This window comes from Bos mutus, chromosome 3, assembly GCF_027580195.1.
Source record: "Bos mutus isolate GX-2022 chromosome 3, NWIPB_WYAK_1.1, whole genome shotgun sequence".
NCBI classification, from domain to species: Eukaryota; Metazoa; Chordata; class Mammalia; order Artiodactyla; family Bovidae; genus Bos; species Bos mutus.
In genome coordinates this window covers 42,709,843-42,728,124 of record NC_091619.1, presented here as the reverse complement: position 1 = coordinate 42,728,124, position 18,282 = coordinate 42,709,843, and the positions used below count along the sequence as shown (strand labels likewise).

General features: G+C 42.3%; 1 protein-coding gene across 3 annotated transcripts in view; it reads right to left on the bottom strand.

Moving 5' to 3' along the window:
• Positions 1–16,712, bottom strand: part of PLPPR5 (phospholipid phosphatase related 5) — a 135,954-nt gene extending 119,242 nt beyond the window's left edge. For all 3 annotated transcript variants that reach the window (XM_005906505.3, XM_005906506.3, XM_070367621.1), the window contains exon 1: positions 16,352–16,712. In XM_005906505.3, coding sequence (XP_005906567.2) covers positions 16,352–16,588 — 237 coding nt within the window. In that variant the 5' untranslated portion in view covers positions 16,589–16,712. The remainder of the gene's footprint in view (positions 1–16,351) is intronic.
• Positions 16,713–18,282: the final 1,570 nt, after the last annotated feature.

Below are 18,282 nucleotides of genomic sequence, written 5' to 3'. Positions count from 1 at the left end.
GACAGTATATCACAGGTTTATCTCTCCAAGCTGATGAGGGAATTTTTACTTCAAACCCTTGAGTATTACTATAATGTACTTTTTACTAAACATCCTTATGTTCTGAACCTAATTACCTTTCTATTCCAGATACTCTTAGAGTTTCTTCAAACAAGAAGGTTTCTTGAGTCTAAAAGACTTTGTTCTTTGCTTGGAACACCCTTGCCTCACATCTTTCATGCCTTCTTCCCTTTCCCTCATCCCAGATCACTGTCAGTTATCAGGATTAGGATATTTCAACTCTTCACCTACATGGAACTTGAGTTCCTTGAGAATGGAGATTCTTCCTTCCATCTTTGAATATGTAGAGCCCCTGACACCACAAAGCCTTGTCCAGGGAAGTCTGGTAAATGTTTCCTAAAGAATAAATGAGGACTGAATTACTAAATACCAGATCATTGTGCTTTAATGTGATTGGGAGTAGGCTATTTCCTTTGTAACCACTGGATTCTTTGGAGAGGAACTAATTTGCACTTGTTTGATATTTCACCCTAATTGGGAAATCCTGAATTTCAATGAAAAGTATCCATAAGCAGTAAAATCCGAATTTCATTTTCCTGGTTCCTTCTGAAATTAATTGAAGTTGTAAGTGATTCTGCCTGCACCAGAGCACTGAATCTTCCTTTACTCATTAATGTCATTCTCTAAAGCACCACCAATTTTTATCACTCTCCGAGGAAAGAAACTCCTCTCAAAAATAGTTCCATGTATTGAGTCAAATGTTTCAACTCTTAATCTATAATTACTAATGAAAATGTACAGAGTATGATTCAGACACCCTGAGTGACAATAAAATCTTGACTCATCTCATTTAGAAACCCTGCTAGCGATGATCTGAATCCTACTTGAGAACATCAAAAAAGTTTTCTAATTTACCAAACATGCAAACTTCACATGTGAAATGTATTGGTGGTTTAATTTACCAAATAGAATGGAAGATGATATGCTCTTTAAATCAACCAATTTGTTTTGAGAAACATAAAGTACTGAAAATAGAGACAATATCACATTTGATGAAGAAAGAGCATATGCTGCATAAATGCTTATATGTGTGGTGTTAGTCATGTCCGACTTTTTGAGACCCATGGACTGTAGCCCCCCAGGTCCTCTGTCCACAGAATTCTCCAGGCAAGAACAGAGTGGGTACCCATTCTCTTCTCCCTGGGTCGGGAAGATTCCGACCAATTTGTTTTGAAAAACATAAAGTACCGAAAATAGAGAAAATATTACATTTTGAACCAGTGTCTCCTGCAATGCAGGTAGATTCTTTACCATCTGAGCCACCAGGGAAGCCCACATAAATGCTTAAGTAGAGATGATTCAAAGTAATAAAAATTTAATTGTGCCTTGGACAATTAAGGACATGGAGGGGAAAGACATAGTGAATACAGAGGCAAAATCTGATGATGTTAAAAATGTTTACAACAAATGATAGATGTTTGAAATATTCTCCACACAAAGTAAATAAGACTTATTTGGAACTACATTCTATATGTGTGTGTTCTTGGTCACTCAGTCATGTCCAACTCTTTGTGGCCCCATGGACTACACAGCCCACCAAGTTCCTCTGTCCCTGGAATTTTCCAGGCAAGAATACTGGAGTGGAGTGCCATTTCCTCCTTCAGGGGATATTCCCGACCCAGTGATTGAACTCGTGTTTCTTAGGTCTCCTGCACTGGCAAGTGGATTCTTTACCACTAGGGCAACCTCTTTGCATACATGAAAAAACTGAGTGTACATGGGAAAAGATTTGAAATTAGAGATGACTGGCAAAGTTAAATCTTAAAAATGGGTTTTAGAAAAGTAATTTGGACTTTATGGTTTAAGTATCTATGAATAGTGTATAGTGAAGTTGCTCAGTCATGTCCGACTCTTTGCGACCCTATGGACTGTAGCCTACCACGCTCCTCCCTCCATGGCATTCTCCAGGCAAGAGTACTGGAGTGGGTTGCCAGTTCCTTCTCCAGGGAATCTTCCTGACACAGGGATCGAATCTGGATCTCCCACATTGCAGGCAGACACTTTAACCTCTGAGCCACCAGGGAAGCCTCTATGAATAGGTACCCCAAATAATTTATACTTCTTTAATTCTCTTCTCTTAAAACACACAAATCATTACTTATATCTACTATTTGAAAGGCATTATATTGGGCGTTATGTGGTGAACAAGAGTCAAAGATATACAAGACATATTTGCTCTTCTATAAGAATTCACAATCTTTTGATGGCCATAATATTTGCATGCAATTAACCATAAAAAGCAGAGACATTACTTTGCCAACAAAGGTCCATCTAGTCAAGGCTATGGTTTTTCCAGTGGTCATGTATGGATGTGAGAGTTGAACTATAAAGAAAGCTCAGCTCCGAAGAATTGATGCTTTTGAATGTGGTGTTGGAGAAGACTCTTGAGAGTCACTTGGACTGCAAGGAGATCCAACCAGTCTATCCTCAAGGAGATCAGTCCTGGGTGTTCATTGGAAGGACTGATGTTGAAGCTGAAACTCCAATACTTTGGCCACCTGATGCAAACAGGTGACTCATTTGAAAAGACCCTGATGCTGGGAAAGATTGAGGGAAGGGGAAGGGGACGACAGAGGATGAGATGGTTGGATGGAATCACAGACTCAATGGACATGGGTTTGGGTGGACTCCGGGAGTTGGTGATGGACAGGGAGGCCTGGCGTGCTGCAGTTCATGGGGTCGCAAAGAGTCAGACACGACTGAGCAACTGAATTGAACTGAACCATAATGCATAGTCATGTAGTATACTACATTGTATAGGCTATCTACAGTTGGAAAGATTTTATTAGTCATTTGATTCCAAGAGGGCAAGTCTGATCATAAGTTGCGTGGAGTTTTGTCTTAAAGATTGAACTCCTAGATCAGACTCAGAGAGAAAGTGCCACAGTCTCTTAGCAATGTTTGCCATAGTCATGGAAGAAGAGTGTACATTGTCATACAGTATTTTTGCCTACTTGGTGAAAAATTTAACCCATTTCCTTTATAGATAACATAGCTGTCCATAAGATGACTTGATACTGATCCCAAGGCGAAAGCATTAAGAAAAAAAAGAGTATGAAAAATTTCTGCTCTATTGGCCAGGAGTGAAAGTGCATCTGAAATATACTATTTGGTACTGGCGCCAGGCTTTAAAAACACAGGACATCTGAGAAAAGTCAGATATGAGTGGCCAGAATGGTAAAATGGACTCAAATTCATGCTATGTCAAGCTGAAGACCATAAATCTCAAGAAGAGTCAGAGAACTGAAAGATAACTTCATACATTGGACTTCCCTGGTGGCTCAGACTGTAAAGAATCTGCCTTCAATGCAGGAGAACCAGGTTCAATCCCTAAGCCAGGAAGATCCCCTGGAGAAGGAAATGGCAACCCCTTTCAGCAATCTTGCCTGGGTTCCATGAACAGAGGAGCCTGGTGGGCTACAGTCCATGGGGTTGCAAAGAGTTGGACACGATTGATCAACCAACACTTTCACTGGGAAACCATCTAGGTTGTTCCATATGGCTTCAAAAGGTGAGAGACCACCAAGCAGAAGACAAGGAGACAGGCTTTCACTGTTAAAATAGAGTGTCCAAACAGTCAGAATTGTTTCATGCACAGAAAGGGCTTCTCTGGGAGCCATGAGTCTGTTTTCTGCCCTGAGTGGAGTTAAAACCAGTTATCCGATGTTACAATGGCCAAAAAGCTAGGTGGCTTTCTCAAGGTCTCAAAAGTAGCAACTAGCAGAGCAAGGAAGACAACTGGGGTCACTTGCCAGTCAGATCAGTGAGTCACTGCTCCTTTTATTTATCTGTTTTAATTTCAGATCCATGAACCCTACATATACACAATTTATTCACAATTCTCTGTATTCACTAGTTCCATAAAATAGTATATTATGACTACTGTTCCTTTTGTTTTGCTTTCTCTCCACCTCCCCAGTCCACACCTGCAATGACTCCTATTTTATGTAAGTACATAAGGGGAAAGAGTTATTTAAAAAGGAGTTTATAGGAAAGATTACCATTGATTAGATGCATCAAGAGAAGTGTTAAGAAAAAGATGGGATTGGGGCTGCCCAATTAAAGAACAGAGATTATTTAAATAGATGGAAACCAAGAGCAGGGAGAATTACATAAAGCACACAGAGCAGAGAACTGCACTTTCTTAGGTCACTGCTGTTTCACAGGAAACAGCACCACAGGACTGGACCAAGATTCAAGAGTATTTCTAAGTACCTCCAAAAAAAAAAAAAAGGATTAAAAATATATAAATATATAAATGTCTATATTTTTCCCTGAAATACATCACTGAATAGTTCTTCCATGACTCTAACTAGTTGCCAAACTTATGCCAAACTAGTATGCTAAATGTAGTAACTATGCTGTGAGTGCAGTTGTTCAATTATATAGTATGACAACTATATTGTGCCATGTTAAAATCATATTATAAGAATTTAAGATCTGTGTATCAAAAATGGGTAGTTTTTTGTTATATCCATTTGCAAATTTCAAATGTAGTTTTACTTTTTGTCTGAAAAGATTTGATGTCAGCAAAATAAAGGAAAGCATCATAGAACCAAATGATTTTGGTTAAATTAAATGCTTTTTTCCTAACCTGCTACTACCTCTTCACTATCACAGATTAAGTGTTAACTATAAATACAATATTCAATCAATAGTATAAATTCATAAAAAATAAGCTATCACAATAATCATATACTCTTCATCTCTAACTATTAATAATACTGCTACGTGGAATGATTTGTTGTAGGCAGTCATAACTCCTCCCAGAGATGACAAAAAATTTGGTCCTGAGGAGGAGAACCATCTCTGTGTTAAAAGCGCATATGCAGGTACATCACTTCCTTGCTGTGGGGTCATGAGCTAGTTGATTAATCTTCCTGAGCATCCGTGTCCTCATCTGTAAACTGGGATAACAATAGTGCCTATCCCTAATATTGCGAGGATTAAATTAGTTAATATGTGTAAAGTACTTACAAAGATTGATGTACACCAAGTGCCTGTATATGTTCCGCCATCGGTGTAGTTTCTCACTAGCTGCGTGGCCTTGGGCAAGTCATTTAATCTCTCTGGCCATTCATTTGGAAATTAGGAGATGAAACTAAATGATCTCTAAGGCCTCTTTCATGATGAAAAAGTTCCAGCTACAAAGAAGCATAATCTCTCTCACAATGGGTTCACAAATCTTTTCCAAAAATGGACTGGCAGAAAAAGCCTGTCAGTGTGGCTGGAATAAAGTGTCTACTGGATTCCTCTATCTGTATTCTAGACTGAGCCCCGGGAAAAAGGAAAAGGGGACCCCAAGGAACCATGTGATGGAGCCAGTGAGAAGAAGAAACAAAGGTCTCTTTGTGAGAGACCAAAAGGGTTGTCACGTAGTTTTGACTAAGTCTCTTCATTCATTGAGTAACTCAGCAAAGCCCACGCTGGAAAGGCACGTGTGAAGGAAGAGGTCATTGCCACCAACCCGAAGATAGTGGTTTGTTTTTCAACTGGAAATGTCAGGAGCTCATTTTAAATTACAAGATGAGGCCCCAGGTGCACTGCCTTTATCCAAGACTGCTCAATTTTGATGTTTGGGAGAACATGGCATTCTGCTTTGATGAGATCTCTGGAAATACAGGATATTTCTCAGTGTCAAGAGCACTTCCGTGCAACCCAGTGTGAGAAAAAGCTAAATCTGAAATCTCGATTAAAAACCTCGATAGGAAAGTACAGTTTTTGCCGGCACTGCTGAGAGAACCCTTAAAAAAGGGATCATTATGCTCGAAATGCAAAACACAATTCCCGCAACACAGAAGTTCTGGTTGTATCAACACATGTCCTTAGAGAGGAAATGCCGTAAGTGAGTTTGGTAACTGTAGATATGTCAGGACTACATTTGTCTTTAAGCGCCCCATGATTTCACGAGCCTTTTATTTCCTGAGATTGTTCTGAGAGACTTAGAGATGGGGGAAATTAGCTTTAATCCTGTTTTTGGAATTTGGAGCAAGTCAAGCAATCTCTATAAGCCTTGTTTTCAAGGTAAGCTACCCATGGAAAGTACTCAACAAATGTTTGTTCAGGGAAAGAAGGAAAGAGGAGGGAGGGAAGAAGGAAATCCCAATAGTCACAAGAGTTTTATCAGAAAGGTCACACACCAAAGAGACTGCCATAAATCTTTTTGCCATCATATGTTAATTAATAGGGGTTCTCAGGTGGCACTAGTGGTAAAGAACCTGCCTGCCAAAGCAGGAGGCACAAGAGACAGGTTTGATCCCTGGGTTGGGGAGATCCCCTGGAGGAGGGCATGGCAACCCATTCAAATATTCTTACCTAGAGAATCCCATGGACAGAGGCTATAGTCCATAGGGTCATAAAGAGTCGGACAGAACTGAAGCAACTTGGCATGCATGCATGTTAATTAACAACTAGAGAAGCATTGTTGATAAAAAAAATATATATATATATTTAATTGATCAAAGTAGAGAATTTTAGTTAGCATGATAAATGCTAAAAAAGGACTCTTATTGGTAAAATTCAAACTATGCAGATTGACTAAAATAGTTTGGAAATACTTCCTACCCTTGAACAAACAAGGTATAAAACTCCTGCAAGGCCTGTAACCTATAGCCCTCTGACTTGTTCTCAATGGACAGGAGTATTTCTGCTTGAAGTATATCAACTGGGGGACACAGAATCATATCTTGACTATGCTTCTTTTCTATATATCTTTCATATAAGGTTTATACACTTAAAATACCTCAAAGGACAGAGACCTGCCAGTTTATTAAACTTATAGAACAGAGTGTACAGACTACGTTGCCTATTTTAATGAATGGTTATTAAGCGTGTGCTCAGCAGAATTTGGTTATAATCTCATCATCACAAACTTCAGTTAGTCCCTGGATAATTTATCTACCCAAAAATAACCAAAGAGCTGGGCATGATGAGTCAGATTATAAAACTCTGAGATGCTCAAATCCAGTGATGGAAACATGAATAAAAATAAATACAACAAAAAGCACAATATAAGATTTTTTAATGCCATAATGTGCTAAAGAGGTGGCACAGATGGTAAAGAACCCACCTGTCAATGTAGGAGACTTAAGAGATGTGGGTTTGATCCCTGGGTCAGGAAAATACCCTGGAGAAAATTGTGTTGCAAAACACAATTCCCGCAACACAGAAGTTCTGGTTGTATCAACACATGTCCTTAGAGAGGAAATGCCGTAAGTGACTTTGGTAACTGTAGATATGTCAGTATTCTTGCTTGGAAAATCCCATGGACAGAGAAGTATGGTGTGCTATAGTACAGAGGGTTGCAAAGAGTTGGACACGACTGAAGCAACTTAGCATACACGCACATGCTAAAGATGTGAAGGAATCACAGAAGTGAATGCAGCTGTCTCATCTAAGGAAAAACATCTGCTCACAGGGTTGGTGCTTGGTCTGAAAGGATACAGAGGAATGTTCCAGAAATTTTCTTTTCTTAGGAGAAGGGTGGGGGAGCACTATAAAGGTTAGAAGCAAGGGAGATAATGAATTCATAACAAGAAATTATCAATGTATTAAATACCAAATACACACACACACTTCCATTCACACATGTTCTCTCAGTGAGAAAAGTCCACCAAAAGACTGTCTTTAAAGTTTCAAATGCACCTGATCGGGAAAAAAATCTCAAGATTTTGTTTTCACCAAAAAAAAAAAAAAAAAGTGATTTTCCTGACAGTGATTCTCAAACTACATCTGTCATAATAAGACTAAAAAAGTAACCAGCCTGCTGAGTGAAAACTGGCATTCTCAGAAATAGTTTAAATATTACTGAATATAGAACTCCATTTCACATGCTATATTCAGATAAAATATCTCCCATCAAAATGATATTCCTATGATTTTCCAAAGACTGTTAAAAAGATCTTCCTAACTATAGGTTAAGATCTCTGACCTCAGAACTTGCCTCCTCCATCTATCTACACGGAATGTTGAGCTGGGAAAAGCAAGTTCTACTGGCTATTCCAGGGAGCTCAGTGCTAAAGAAATTTGCCTGCCAAAGCAGGAGACACGAAAGACACAGGTTTGATCCCTTGGGTCGGGAAGATCCCCTAGAGTAGGAAATGGCAACCTACTCCAGTTTTCTGCCTGGAAAATTCCATGGACAGAGGAACCTGGCGGGCTATAGTTCATGGGGTTCCAAAGAGCTGGACACAACTAAACATGTGCCGCACGGCCACTGGCTATTCCGCTGGTCTTAGAAACCAATGAAGTTTTATCTTTGAACACAGATTTTAAATTCCCCTTTTCATGCCTGGTTGTAAATGAGCTTATACATTTACAAGCATAAGGTTACTGTAAAGTGCACAGTGATATATAATCAAGATGCTTTAACTCTCCCCTGTCTTCTAGGAATGACACCATTTATGCTGTGAGTCCAATTGGTGGGCAACCGTAGGTAGCCAAGAGAGAACAGGACTTGAAGTAATTGATTCAGATCCCAGTAGAGCAAACTGCTTAAGCTCCTTAGATGTGTTACCACACATAGTACCTAAAAGAGTTATTATGAAGAGTTAATGACTTACCACTTCCATTCAACAAATGATTAAGGGTGACATCCTTTTGCCATGTACTACCAATAGATGTCATTGGCATTTATGTTCAAAGAGCAGCTATCACTTACTATTTCATGCATGTTTATATTTAATTCTTAAAAGGTATGGGAAGTATCATCATTTCAGTCTTACAGACAAGAAAGTTGAGGATAAGAGATACAATTTCACGCACAGTGTCTGAACTGTCGCAGGGCAGTGAATATGCCTCCCCTGTTATACATGCCAAGTAATACCATTGTGCCTAGCACACAGTAGATGCATGGTTATCATTCCAAACTTATAAATAATGACTTTTGGGCACAGTTCTAATTTAAAAATTAATATGATACAATGCACACTTAACAGATGGTATCAACACTGCTCCCTGGAAACATTATTTCTTTCAAATTACACAAATGAATGAGATGACTCTTTATAATAATCTTGAAAATAAGAGCTTATTGAAATATTTTGATAGACAGCATTGGGTATTAGAATTATGTGCTATAATAATTAGGCCATTTCATACTGTTGGCTTTTTATTTTTGCTATTCTCTCTACAAGAAACTAAGAAAAGAAGTATAAAAATCTCATTCATTTTTCTACTCCACAGAGTAAGTGTATTGAGCTGGCAAAGCCATGCTATAAGCAATATAACCATCTCCAATGACCAAGCAGCTAGATAACCCATGTAATCTGCTCATGGTATGTTTTCCTTATACGCATGCAGTGATTTATTGTCTCTAACATGCATTTACACCCATTTGATCCTCAAAACTCGCTCCGCAAGACAGGAAAGACGGGCAGGAATAAGTCAACATTTTTTCAGATAAGGTAACTGCTGCAGAGAAGCCACAGGGATAATGAGGGACGGAGGATGGAGGGGGTGGGGGAGAAGGGAAGAGGAGGAGGAGGAGGGGCAGGAGAAGAGGCAGAGGGAGGAGAGGATTCACATTCCTGACCCCCATAACAATCTCTTAATCAGTATGCAAAGGGGAGGGGATAAATGAAAAAAAGAGACTATCACAGGGATGCAGGGAGGGAGAAGGGAAAGAGGGAGAATGAATATGAATGAATGAATATGAATGAGAATATCTAAGTAAAGAAAAGCCCTCAGAGACATGAGGAGGAGTTTAAACAGAGTCATAAATCCTCCAAGTGTAGTTCTTAACTTTTAGGAATCTTGGGCATTTCTGACAATCTGATAAAGCCACAAGGCTCTTACTATAAAAATGCATACATACCTGCACACACATATGGGCACACATACATACATATGGTATTTTATACCACAATTTCAGTGTGTTCACTACTCCCCCCAAATCCAGTGCTAGGGTCCATTTTAAGAAACACGTCTTAGAGGCAGGGGATGCCTCAGCTCTCCATGCACCGCTGTTTGCAGACCTAGAACCAGAGGGCTCCAGAGAAAAGCAGGTACCCACAGCACCACACCCACGTGCGCCAGAGACATAAGAAACGTGGCTACAGATCAGAACAGAAACATCTCTGAGTCCGTCCTGTTGCCACCCACCTTTCCACGACATTTCAAGCTTAATAGGAAACAAATCAATTTCCTACACTACACATTGAAACCATTATCTATTCTGGAACACAAAGTTTCCCATCAAATCAGAAAAAAAAAAAAAGAAACCGAAGAAAAAAGGTTTGAGAAAAATTTGACCCTTTCAGTATGGAATCCCTATGACTAATTATCCTTAAAGATCTGTTTGACATGTAACGATAAAAGGTACATTACAAAATAAGTAAATACACAGGCGTTGACGATTCCGTCACTGTAGGACTCTGGACTGATCATCTCACCTTTTTATATCCAAGTCTCCTTCATAAGTTTACTGTGAAGATTAATTATATTAATGGATTGAAAAAATTTAATACAAGTCTGACATCTAATCTCAGTAAACATTTCATTTCTCATTAAAAAGTGGGCTTAATGATAGTGTGTATGTTTAAAGAAAGTATTATGTTACTATGGTGAGCATTAAACAAAGGAACACATTAAATTTATGTTACACAGTGTCTGGTACACAGGAAATATTCGCTAGTGTTAGCCTGCTGAAGAAATGAAGCAGCTGTCAAAGGCAGAAATCACTGACTGCATTGGAAGAACAGAGGTCTGATTGAATTTTACTATTTTTGCTATTCAGCCTCCCCAATTTTGTGGGTGATGGATGGAACTAGGTGGCTTTTGTCCACCTCGAATATTTTATCAGCCCTGGAGCCCCTAACAAAGGTATTTTGCTAGACGCCTTAAATAGGCTGTGTGATTAACTATCCCCAAACCTTGGGAGGAATGATGGTAGCTAACACACATACAGCTGGGCCCTAATCTGATATTTGCATATGTTAACCAATTTCATACTCATAGGATCTCCATTTTACATAAGAAACAGGCATAGAAAGACAGGCTCAAGTTCATATAGCTGCAAAGTGGTAAAGCTGGGCTTGCAATCTGACCCCAGAATTGTGATCTTAACCTCTATAGACACTGCCTCTCAGGAAGAATATTGTTTAATCCTTGGTTTATGAATAAGTAAAATTTCCCAAGTTCACATGGATAGTGAGAAAAAGCAGGATAAGAATTCAGACCTAATGCCAATATCTGTGCTTTTTCTCCTGCCCACTCCACAGAAGTATAGTGTATTCTAGGAGTGGAGATGGGCAGAGTTGAGAGTGGGCACCCAAGGCAAGATTCAAGGAACGAGAAGTCTGTGGGGAAGCTTCAAGTATTTAACAAGACAGAGCACTGGATATGAGATATCTTTCTATCACCATCTTCTTCCACAACATTTAGAAATGCAACATCCTTGGGATAGCAGCAGCAGCAGCTCCATGCCTCAGTCTCAGAGCCGAGGGAGCTTCCTGCGGATGCAGGCATAAAGAATCAGAAATATTCCCTCACACTCAAACGTGCCCAGCTCAGTGTTGTTTTTCCAGCCTTCATTCTGGCTCTATGAAGAGGGATGGTTTAGCTTTGTCTCCTTCAGATCATCTGTGTTGCTCAGAGATCTTAGGAACAATAGGGGCTAGTGTAGTGGCCACTGTATCCAAATGTAGAGAGCAGAAACCATTGTCATCACCAGGTCTTTTAATCAATGAAAAACACAGGTCCCTTATTAAATTTACACCTGTAAATCCTGGAGGTGGTGCTTTTGTAAATGCTATACAGGTCAAACTGAACAATACCTGTTTTAAAAGAGTTTGTAAACCATGTCATCTTTGTAAATGAGTCAAATTACAGGTGTTTCCTGAGAACACAATTAAAATAATAATATTTCACAACACAAAATAGACCTGGGGATAAAGAGCCTAAAATTATCTTACACGGATGTTTAATAACAGAAGAACCCTACACTACGGTCCCCCAAAGGTCCTAAAACACCACCCATCACACAAGTCCCTACTCAGTTCCCAACAAATTGAGAAAAACTCAGCCTGACATTTCAGGACTCAGTGCTGAGACCCTAGTCTTCCTCTTCAGCCATATATCCCTGTGTTCCCCACACAACACTTTAGAAACAAGACCGACCACTCCCTGTTTCACAAGTACAAGCTGCATTCTCTCTACCAAGCACGCAGTTCATGTTCATACAGCTGCCTCTTCGATGTCCTGACTCAAACTCCATTTTGGCCCTTCTTCAAATCACATCCCAAAAGTCGCCATTTGCTTTAAGAACCCTTTCTCCCCCTCTTCAATTAAAAATGATCTTGTCCTCTTTGAACCACCAGGGGTCCTTGTGGTATATATCTGTGTGTGTGTGTGTGTGTGTGTATATATATATACACATATATGTGCATATGACACTTCTATTATGGTGATTTATGACTCTTGGCATGGTTATCTACTTTCCCAACTTAGTGTGTAAACCCTTTAGGATCAGTGACCATAGATTACTTCCGAAATTGCCGTTTTTATAACCACTACTCTGGCTAATCAGAGAAGGCAATGGCACCCCACTCCAGTACTCTTGCCTGGAAAATCCCACGGACGAAGAAGGTTGGTGGGCTGCAGTCCATGGGGTCGCTAAGAGTTGGACAGAACTGAGCGACTTCACTTTCACTTTCACGGATTGGAGAAGGAAATGGCAACCCACTCCAGTGTTCTTGCCTGGAGAATCCCAGGGACGGGGGAGCCTGGTGGGCTGCGGTCCATGGAGTTGCATAGAGTTGGACACAACTGAAGCGACTTAGCACTTAGCACTCTGGCTAATAGAATGCATGTAACACAGGAATTCAATAAGCATATACTGAATTACTATTTTGTTAAAATAATGTTAATTATAGAGTGATCTCCTATGGATTATCAACTATGAGCCAAGAATGATATTTACATATTATATCCCATTTAATATTCAAAATCCTGTGACTTAGAAAATCAAGAATTAAGGAGCTGTAAATTAGTTGTTACATAGCAACCAAGGTTACATAGCAAGTAGAATCCCCAACTTTTAATGTAACAGCAGAATGCACTTTGAATCTGTCAGATTCCAAACATGCACCCCAAGTCAACACTATATATAAGTAACAAAATGTAAAGAATATATTGCTTTTCACTTTTAGATAAATAAATCTGGCAAATTTGAAACCAAACCACTGATTGTGGTAGTGAGGAGAACTACTTTCCAAAATTAGTTTTAAAGATTAGAAATGAGTTTGAAGGTTAAAATATTTATATTATATAGAATCTTTATCACTACAGTCCAAGAAATATAGAAGATGGGGAAAGAGACCATTTGAGGCATTTGTTTAGAAGAATGATTTATGAGTAAGATGAATTTGAATATTGTAACGGAAAAGGCACAGGTTTGACATAGTAGGGTTAAAATTCTGGATGTAATGTTTTTAGGCTTGGTCCTTGGCAAGTTAATTAAGCTTTCTAAATCTCAGTTTTCCCAAAGGTTAGTTGACAATAATAACAGCTTTCATAGGTAATTCAAGTATTAGATAGGTATAGGGAATATAAGGGCTTCCCAGGTGGTGCTAGTGGTAAAGAAGTGAAGTGAAGTGAAGTCTGACTCTTTGCGACCCCATGGACTGTAGCCTACCAGGCTCCTCTGTCCATGGGATTCTCCAGGCAAGAATACTGGAGTGGGTTGCCATTTCCTTCTCCAGGGGATCTTCCCGACCCAGGGATCAAACCCAGGTCTCCTGCATTGGCAGGCAGACGCTTTACCGTCTGAGCCCTCAAGTCCTCAGGTGGTAAAGAACCCGCCTGCAAATGCAGAAGATATTAACAGATGCGGGTTTGATCCCTGGGTCCCGAAGATGCCCTGGAGGAGGGCATGGCAGTCCACTCCAGTATTCTTGCCTAGAGAATCCCATGGATAGAGGAGCCTGGCGGGCTATAATCCATAGGGTCGCAGAGTCATACACGACTGAAGAGACTTAGCACGCAAGCACAGAGAATAAAATCCAACAAATGACAGGTATTGCTAACACTATTATTAGTAACATTGTTTTCATGAATAGTGACTGGGCTAAGTCAGTGTTCTTGAGAGGAATGGAAAGGCGGGGCTGCCATTACTGTTCCCAACCGTTCACACTGTGAGAGTGTACTAGTGGGAAGAGCAGAAGAAGAAACAAAGGCCAGCAGCAGCACAGTTAGCCTCAAAAACCCAACACTTCCTGCTCTGCACACTGACTCCCAAATTCTCTCTCTTGTAACTAAAGAACTGAAAATCAAAACATAGAAATCAAGTTGGGTCGTTCCTTTTAAAATCTCGTGAGTATATTCTAGATTCTCACCCTGGCAGCTTTACTTAGCTTCTTTCAGAGAAAGTGTTCTCTGGAACTAGGACAAGCAGTATGGCACTTGGCATTAGGTCGCAGAGGCATCAAACACCACACTCACCATTTTCATTTTCAGGTGCTTCGAGTTTATTATCTGATCCTCGGGGGCCCCAAATGTTAATCGACTGTATCTCCTGGAAGGACTGCTCTGAGAAGTATATGTGGCCCTGACTTTCAGTGCCCAGCACAAAGTAGGCACTCAATAATGACTAATGAATTCCCTTTCCCCTTAGAAGTTCCCCCTAAGTGGAGAATAATCAAGTTCTTTGTGCAAATATGTTAGCATCTCTAAATGGCACCTGTCAACGGGGATGGATACTTGGATCTGAATGGTAATCACCAACTGACAAGTTACAGACATTACTGATTATGGTTGTAACCAAACCAGTGTCCTGAAAGTGACAGGCTTTTTCCTTAAAAAAAAAAAAAAAAAAAATCTTGAAAAATCCCTGAGCTATTCAGTCTCTTAAAAACATGTGCCTTGGAAACCCAACATCTGCAGAAAGCAAAAGGGCCTGAGAATCACCAATTAATTTTTTTCTATTACAGCTTCTCAAATAGAGAAGGGAAAATAAAAATGACACCATATTTGGACTTTCTGGCATAGTTTAGCAAATTACAATGGAAAAAAAACCAAACATTTTCTGGTGCAAGGTCTAACACTTTTCAAACCAGTAATTTGAGCTGGATTTGAACTCAACTATCACAGTACCTGTGATAAAGTTACTTCAAAGTTACCAAGAAGTTTCTTGGCTTGTTTATGGAATTCCATGATGGGTGGGAACTTATCATTATTTTGTAAATTATTGACTCATTTCCCCTGAAATCAAAGAAACCATGAGTATCCAAACCTTAGATAAAAGAGATGTTCTTAACATTCATTACTGCAACTCAACCACTGAAAAAAAAGTACCTTTTCTTTCTCCATTTGTTATCTGTTGAGAGAGAAGGGAAGAAGCTACCACAGGAAGGGAACCTCCAGTACTTTGACAATATTAAAGGAACCATATATTGTCCTCTGAAAAAACACGAATTCTCCTACCGATAACTTTGCACCACATTCACATAAGAAATTATTAAATGATTATTAGCTTAATAATTACATATGTATATGTGCGTGTATATATATTTATGTGTGTGCAGGCGTGTCCGTAGACACACACGCGCGCACACACACACACAGTTCATAAACCCAAGAGACATTCTCTGAGAGGCTCTAGAGGAAAAGGACTTAAGCTGCCCAGGGAGTGGAACAGCCTTTAAATAAATCTTGTAATTTAAGCATAGCTCCCGCTTTTCAGCAAGCACTGCTTCTGGACCCTCTTCATTTAAGAGTTCTTATATTCTTTTTTAGGTATTTGTTCCCTGGTCAGCTTAGTGCCATTGGCACTGCCTTTCGAGAAAGAAAACAGGCGGTAAACCGGACATATGCGCCCCGACTCTGGAAGCAGGAGTCCCTTCCACAATCCAGCAATTGATCCCCGTCTCCCTCTCGCCGGCCCCGCTACCGCTCGCCTTCCAGTCTCTAGGTGAGAGGCGGCGGACAGCAGAGCAAGGCCACAGAGTAGATGAACTCAAGATTCAACCCGATAACTCACCTCCTCCCCAGCCCCGACTCCCACCCATCACCTCCTACAACCCCCTTCCCTCCCATCCCTCTTCGTGACACCCTAAGGTGCAGCCATCGCGGGGGTGCGGGGAGGCAGGGGCGGCAGCCGCGGAGAGCTGGGGGCTTCCTTGGCACCCACCCCCGACGCGCCCTAAAACACTGTCCTCTGGGGAAGGGGCTGCCGGCAACTTGAAGGAACTTAGAAGGCAGAGGCTGAGGCGCCCGGACCTCGGCGGGGCCTCAACCCAGAAGGCGAGGGGAAGAAAAGCGGTGTCGGGGCGAGGGCGAGTGCCCCCGGGCTTACCACGAGCACCGGGACCCCGGCGGCCAGAGAGTAGAGGAGCACGGGGGGCACGGCGCTGCTGTCCTCCGGGCCCGGGTAGGGCTTGCGGTAGGCGCTGTCGTGGCAGAAGAAGCCTTGTACGTTCACGGTGAACGTGTCCGTGTACTCGAAGTAGTACGCCAGCATCACCGTCCCTGCCATGATCACCATCTGGAAATAGAGCATGCTGCTGGTGAGCGCCGCGGGCCGCAGGGGCATGCACGCCCCCCGGGCCGGGCCGAGCCGAGCGGGCGACGGACGGACCCCCTCCCGGGTCCGCCGAGGCAGCCACCCGGGGGCGCGGCGGCGGGGGCGGCAGGAGGACGAGGCGCGGGAGGCGGGATGGAGCTGCCGGAGGAAGAGGCGGAGGCAGGTCCGGGTTTCGAGGCGCCGGCGGGCTGCGGAGGAGGCGGCTACCCCCCGGACGAACCCCCGCTCCCCTCCCCGCCCCCTGCCCGCCGCAAGCGCCGCCCGCCCGGGCGCGGGGTCGCGCGGGAGGGCGGGGAGTCCCGGGCCGCCGGCAGCGGCCGGGCAGGAGACGGTTCGCGATGCAGCCGCGCCGGACCGAAGCCGCGGGCCCGCCCGGCGGAGGGGCGGACCAGGCGGCGGCGGCTGGGACAGCGGCACCTGTACCCCTCGGAGGGCAGACGCAGTAGAGCTGGAGAAGCTCCTCGCCGGGGTAAAAACCCAAAAGGGGGGAGGGGAGGCAGCAGAGAAGGAGCTTCTAGAAACTCCCTTCTGAGGCAGCAGCTGGACGGTTTAGGAAACCCGCACAACGCCTGGGAAAACGGTGCGTGGATGCGTCTTCGGGGGGCAGCCCCTCGAAGCACAAAGTCCCGGTGCCGTGCAGCGACTTTCAGCCGGCGCTCCCTGGGATTCCTTAATCCCGCGCAGGACAAACGCCCAGCGCTGGTTTCTAGGCGCAGAGAGAAGCATCATCTCAGAGGATTTTAGATTCGGAGTTTCTCTGCCTCCTCCTCCAGTTTCCTAGGGCTTTGTACGTAAAAACAGAAATCAGAGCTCCGGAGTTCCGGAAGCACCATCTCTTGTACAACGGCCCCTTTCTCGCTCACGTATTCTCCTCTGGCTTATCATCTCAGTTTCCCTTTATTAGATGCCTGTGAGTCGAGCCATTGCAAATTCCTAGGACCCAGCGGTGGCAGCCACTAGGGAAGGAAAAACGGACCGTTTGCCTCACCTCGCTATTCCCTGAGTATTGCTGCAATTCCCAGGGGTCAAGTGAAAGGATTGGGAGACAAAGAGGGCTCACACCACAGGCATACAGAACCCTCCAATACACTGGCCATGCACGCGTGTGCGTGGGTATGTAAGTAGCAGTGCAACTGCATGTATGTAAAGAGCCCGTTCGTGTGCCATGTGTATCCCTGCCTGCAAGAGTAGGCAGCATACTGAGGGGACATGGGGGTGGGGGAGCTTAGGGGAACCTGACACTGCTTACCTTCCACTCCAGAGAGAAGGTAGGAAGCCTGTTTGCAAGGCGAGGGGATGAAAATACTCCCGGAGCCCTGCATTTCTCATTACAGCGTGGAATCAATCTAGCAGATTTCTAGAATATTCATTTTAATTGGTTGTAGCTTGATGATTTTTAGAGGTGGGCCTTTATCATCGGTAAAGAAACATTTTTAGGCGAAAAAGCCCTTTTAAATTTGGCAAATGATTGTTTAGGATAAGATAATAAAGGCAGTATGAATTTAATGTAGAATATTTTACCTTCTACGGTGTTACAGACATCATTTAATAACTAATTACTTAGTGCTTACCAGATAAACAACACTTAACAACCTGTATAATAAACAGTTTTGGGCACTGGGAGTAAACTGTTCCTAAATGGACAAAAAAGACATGATATTGTGAAAATGTAATTACTGCAGAGATGCATGGTCTCGGGTTAC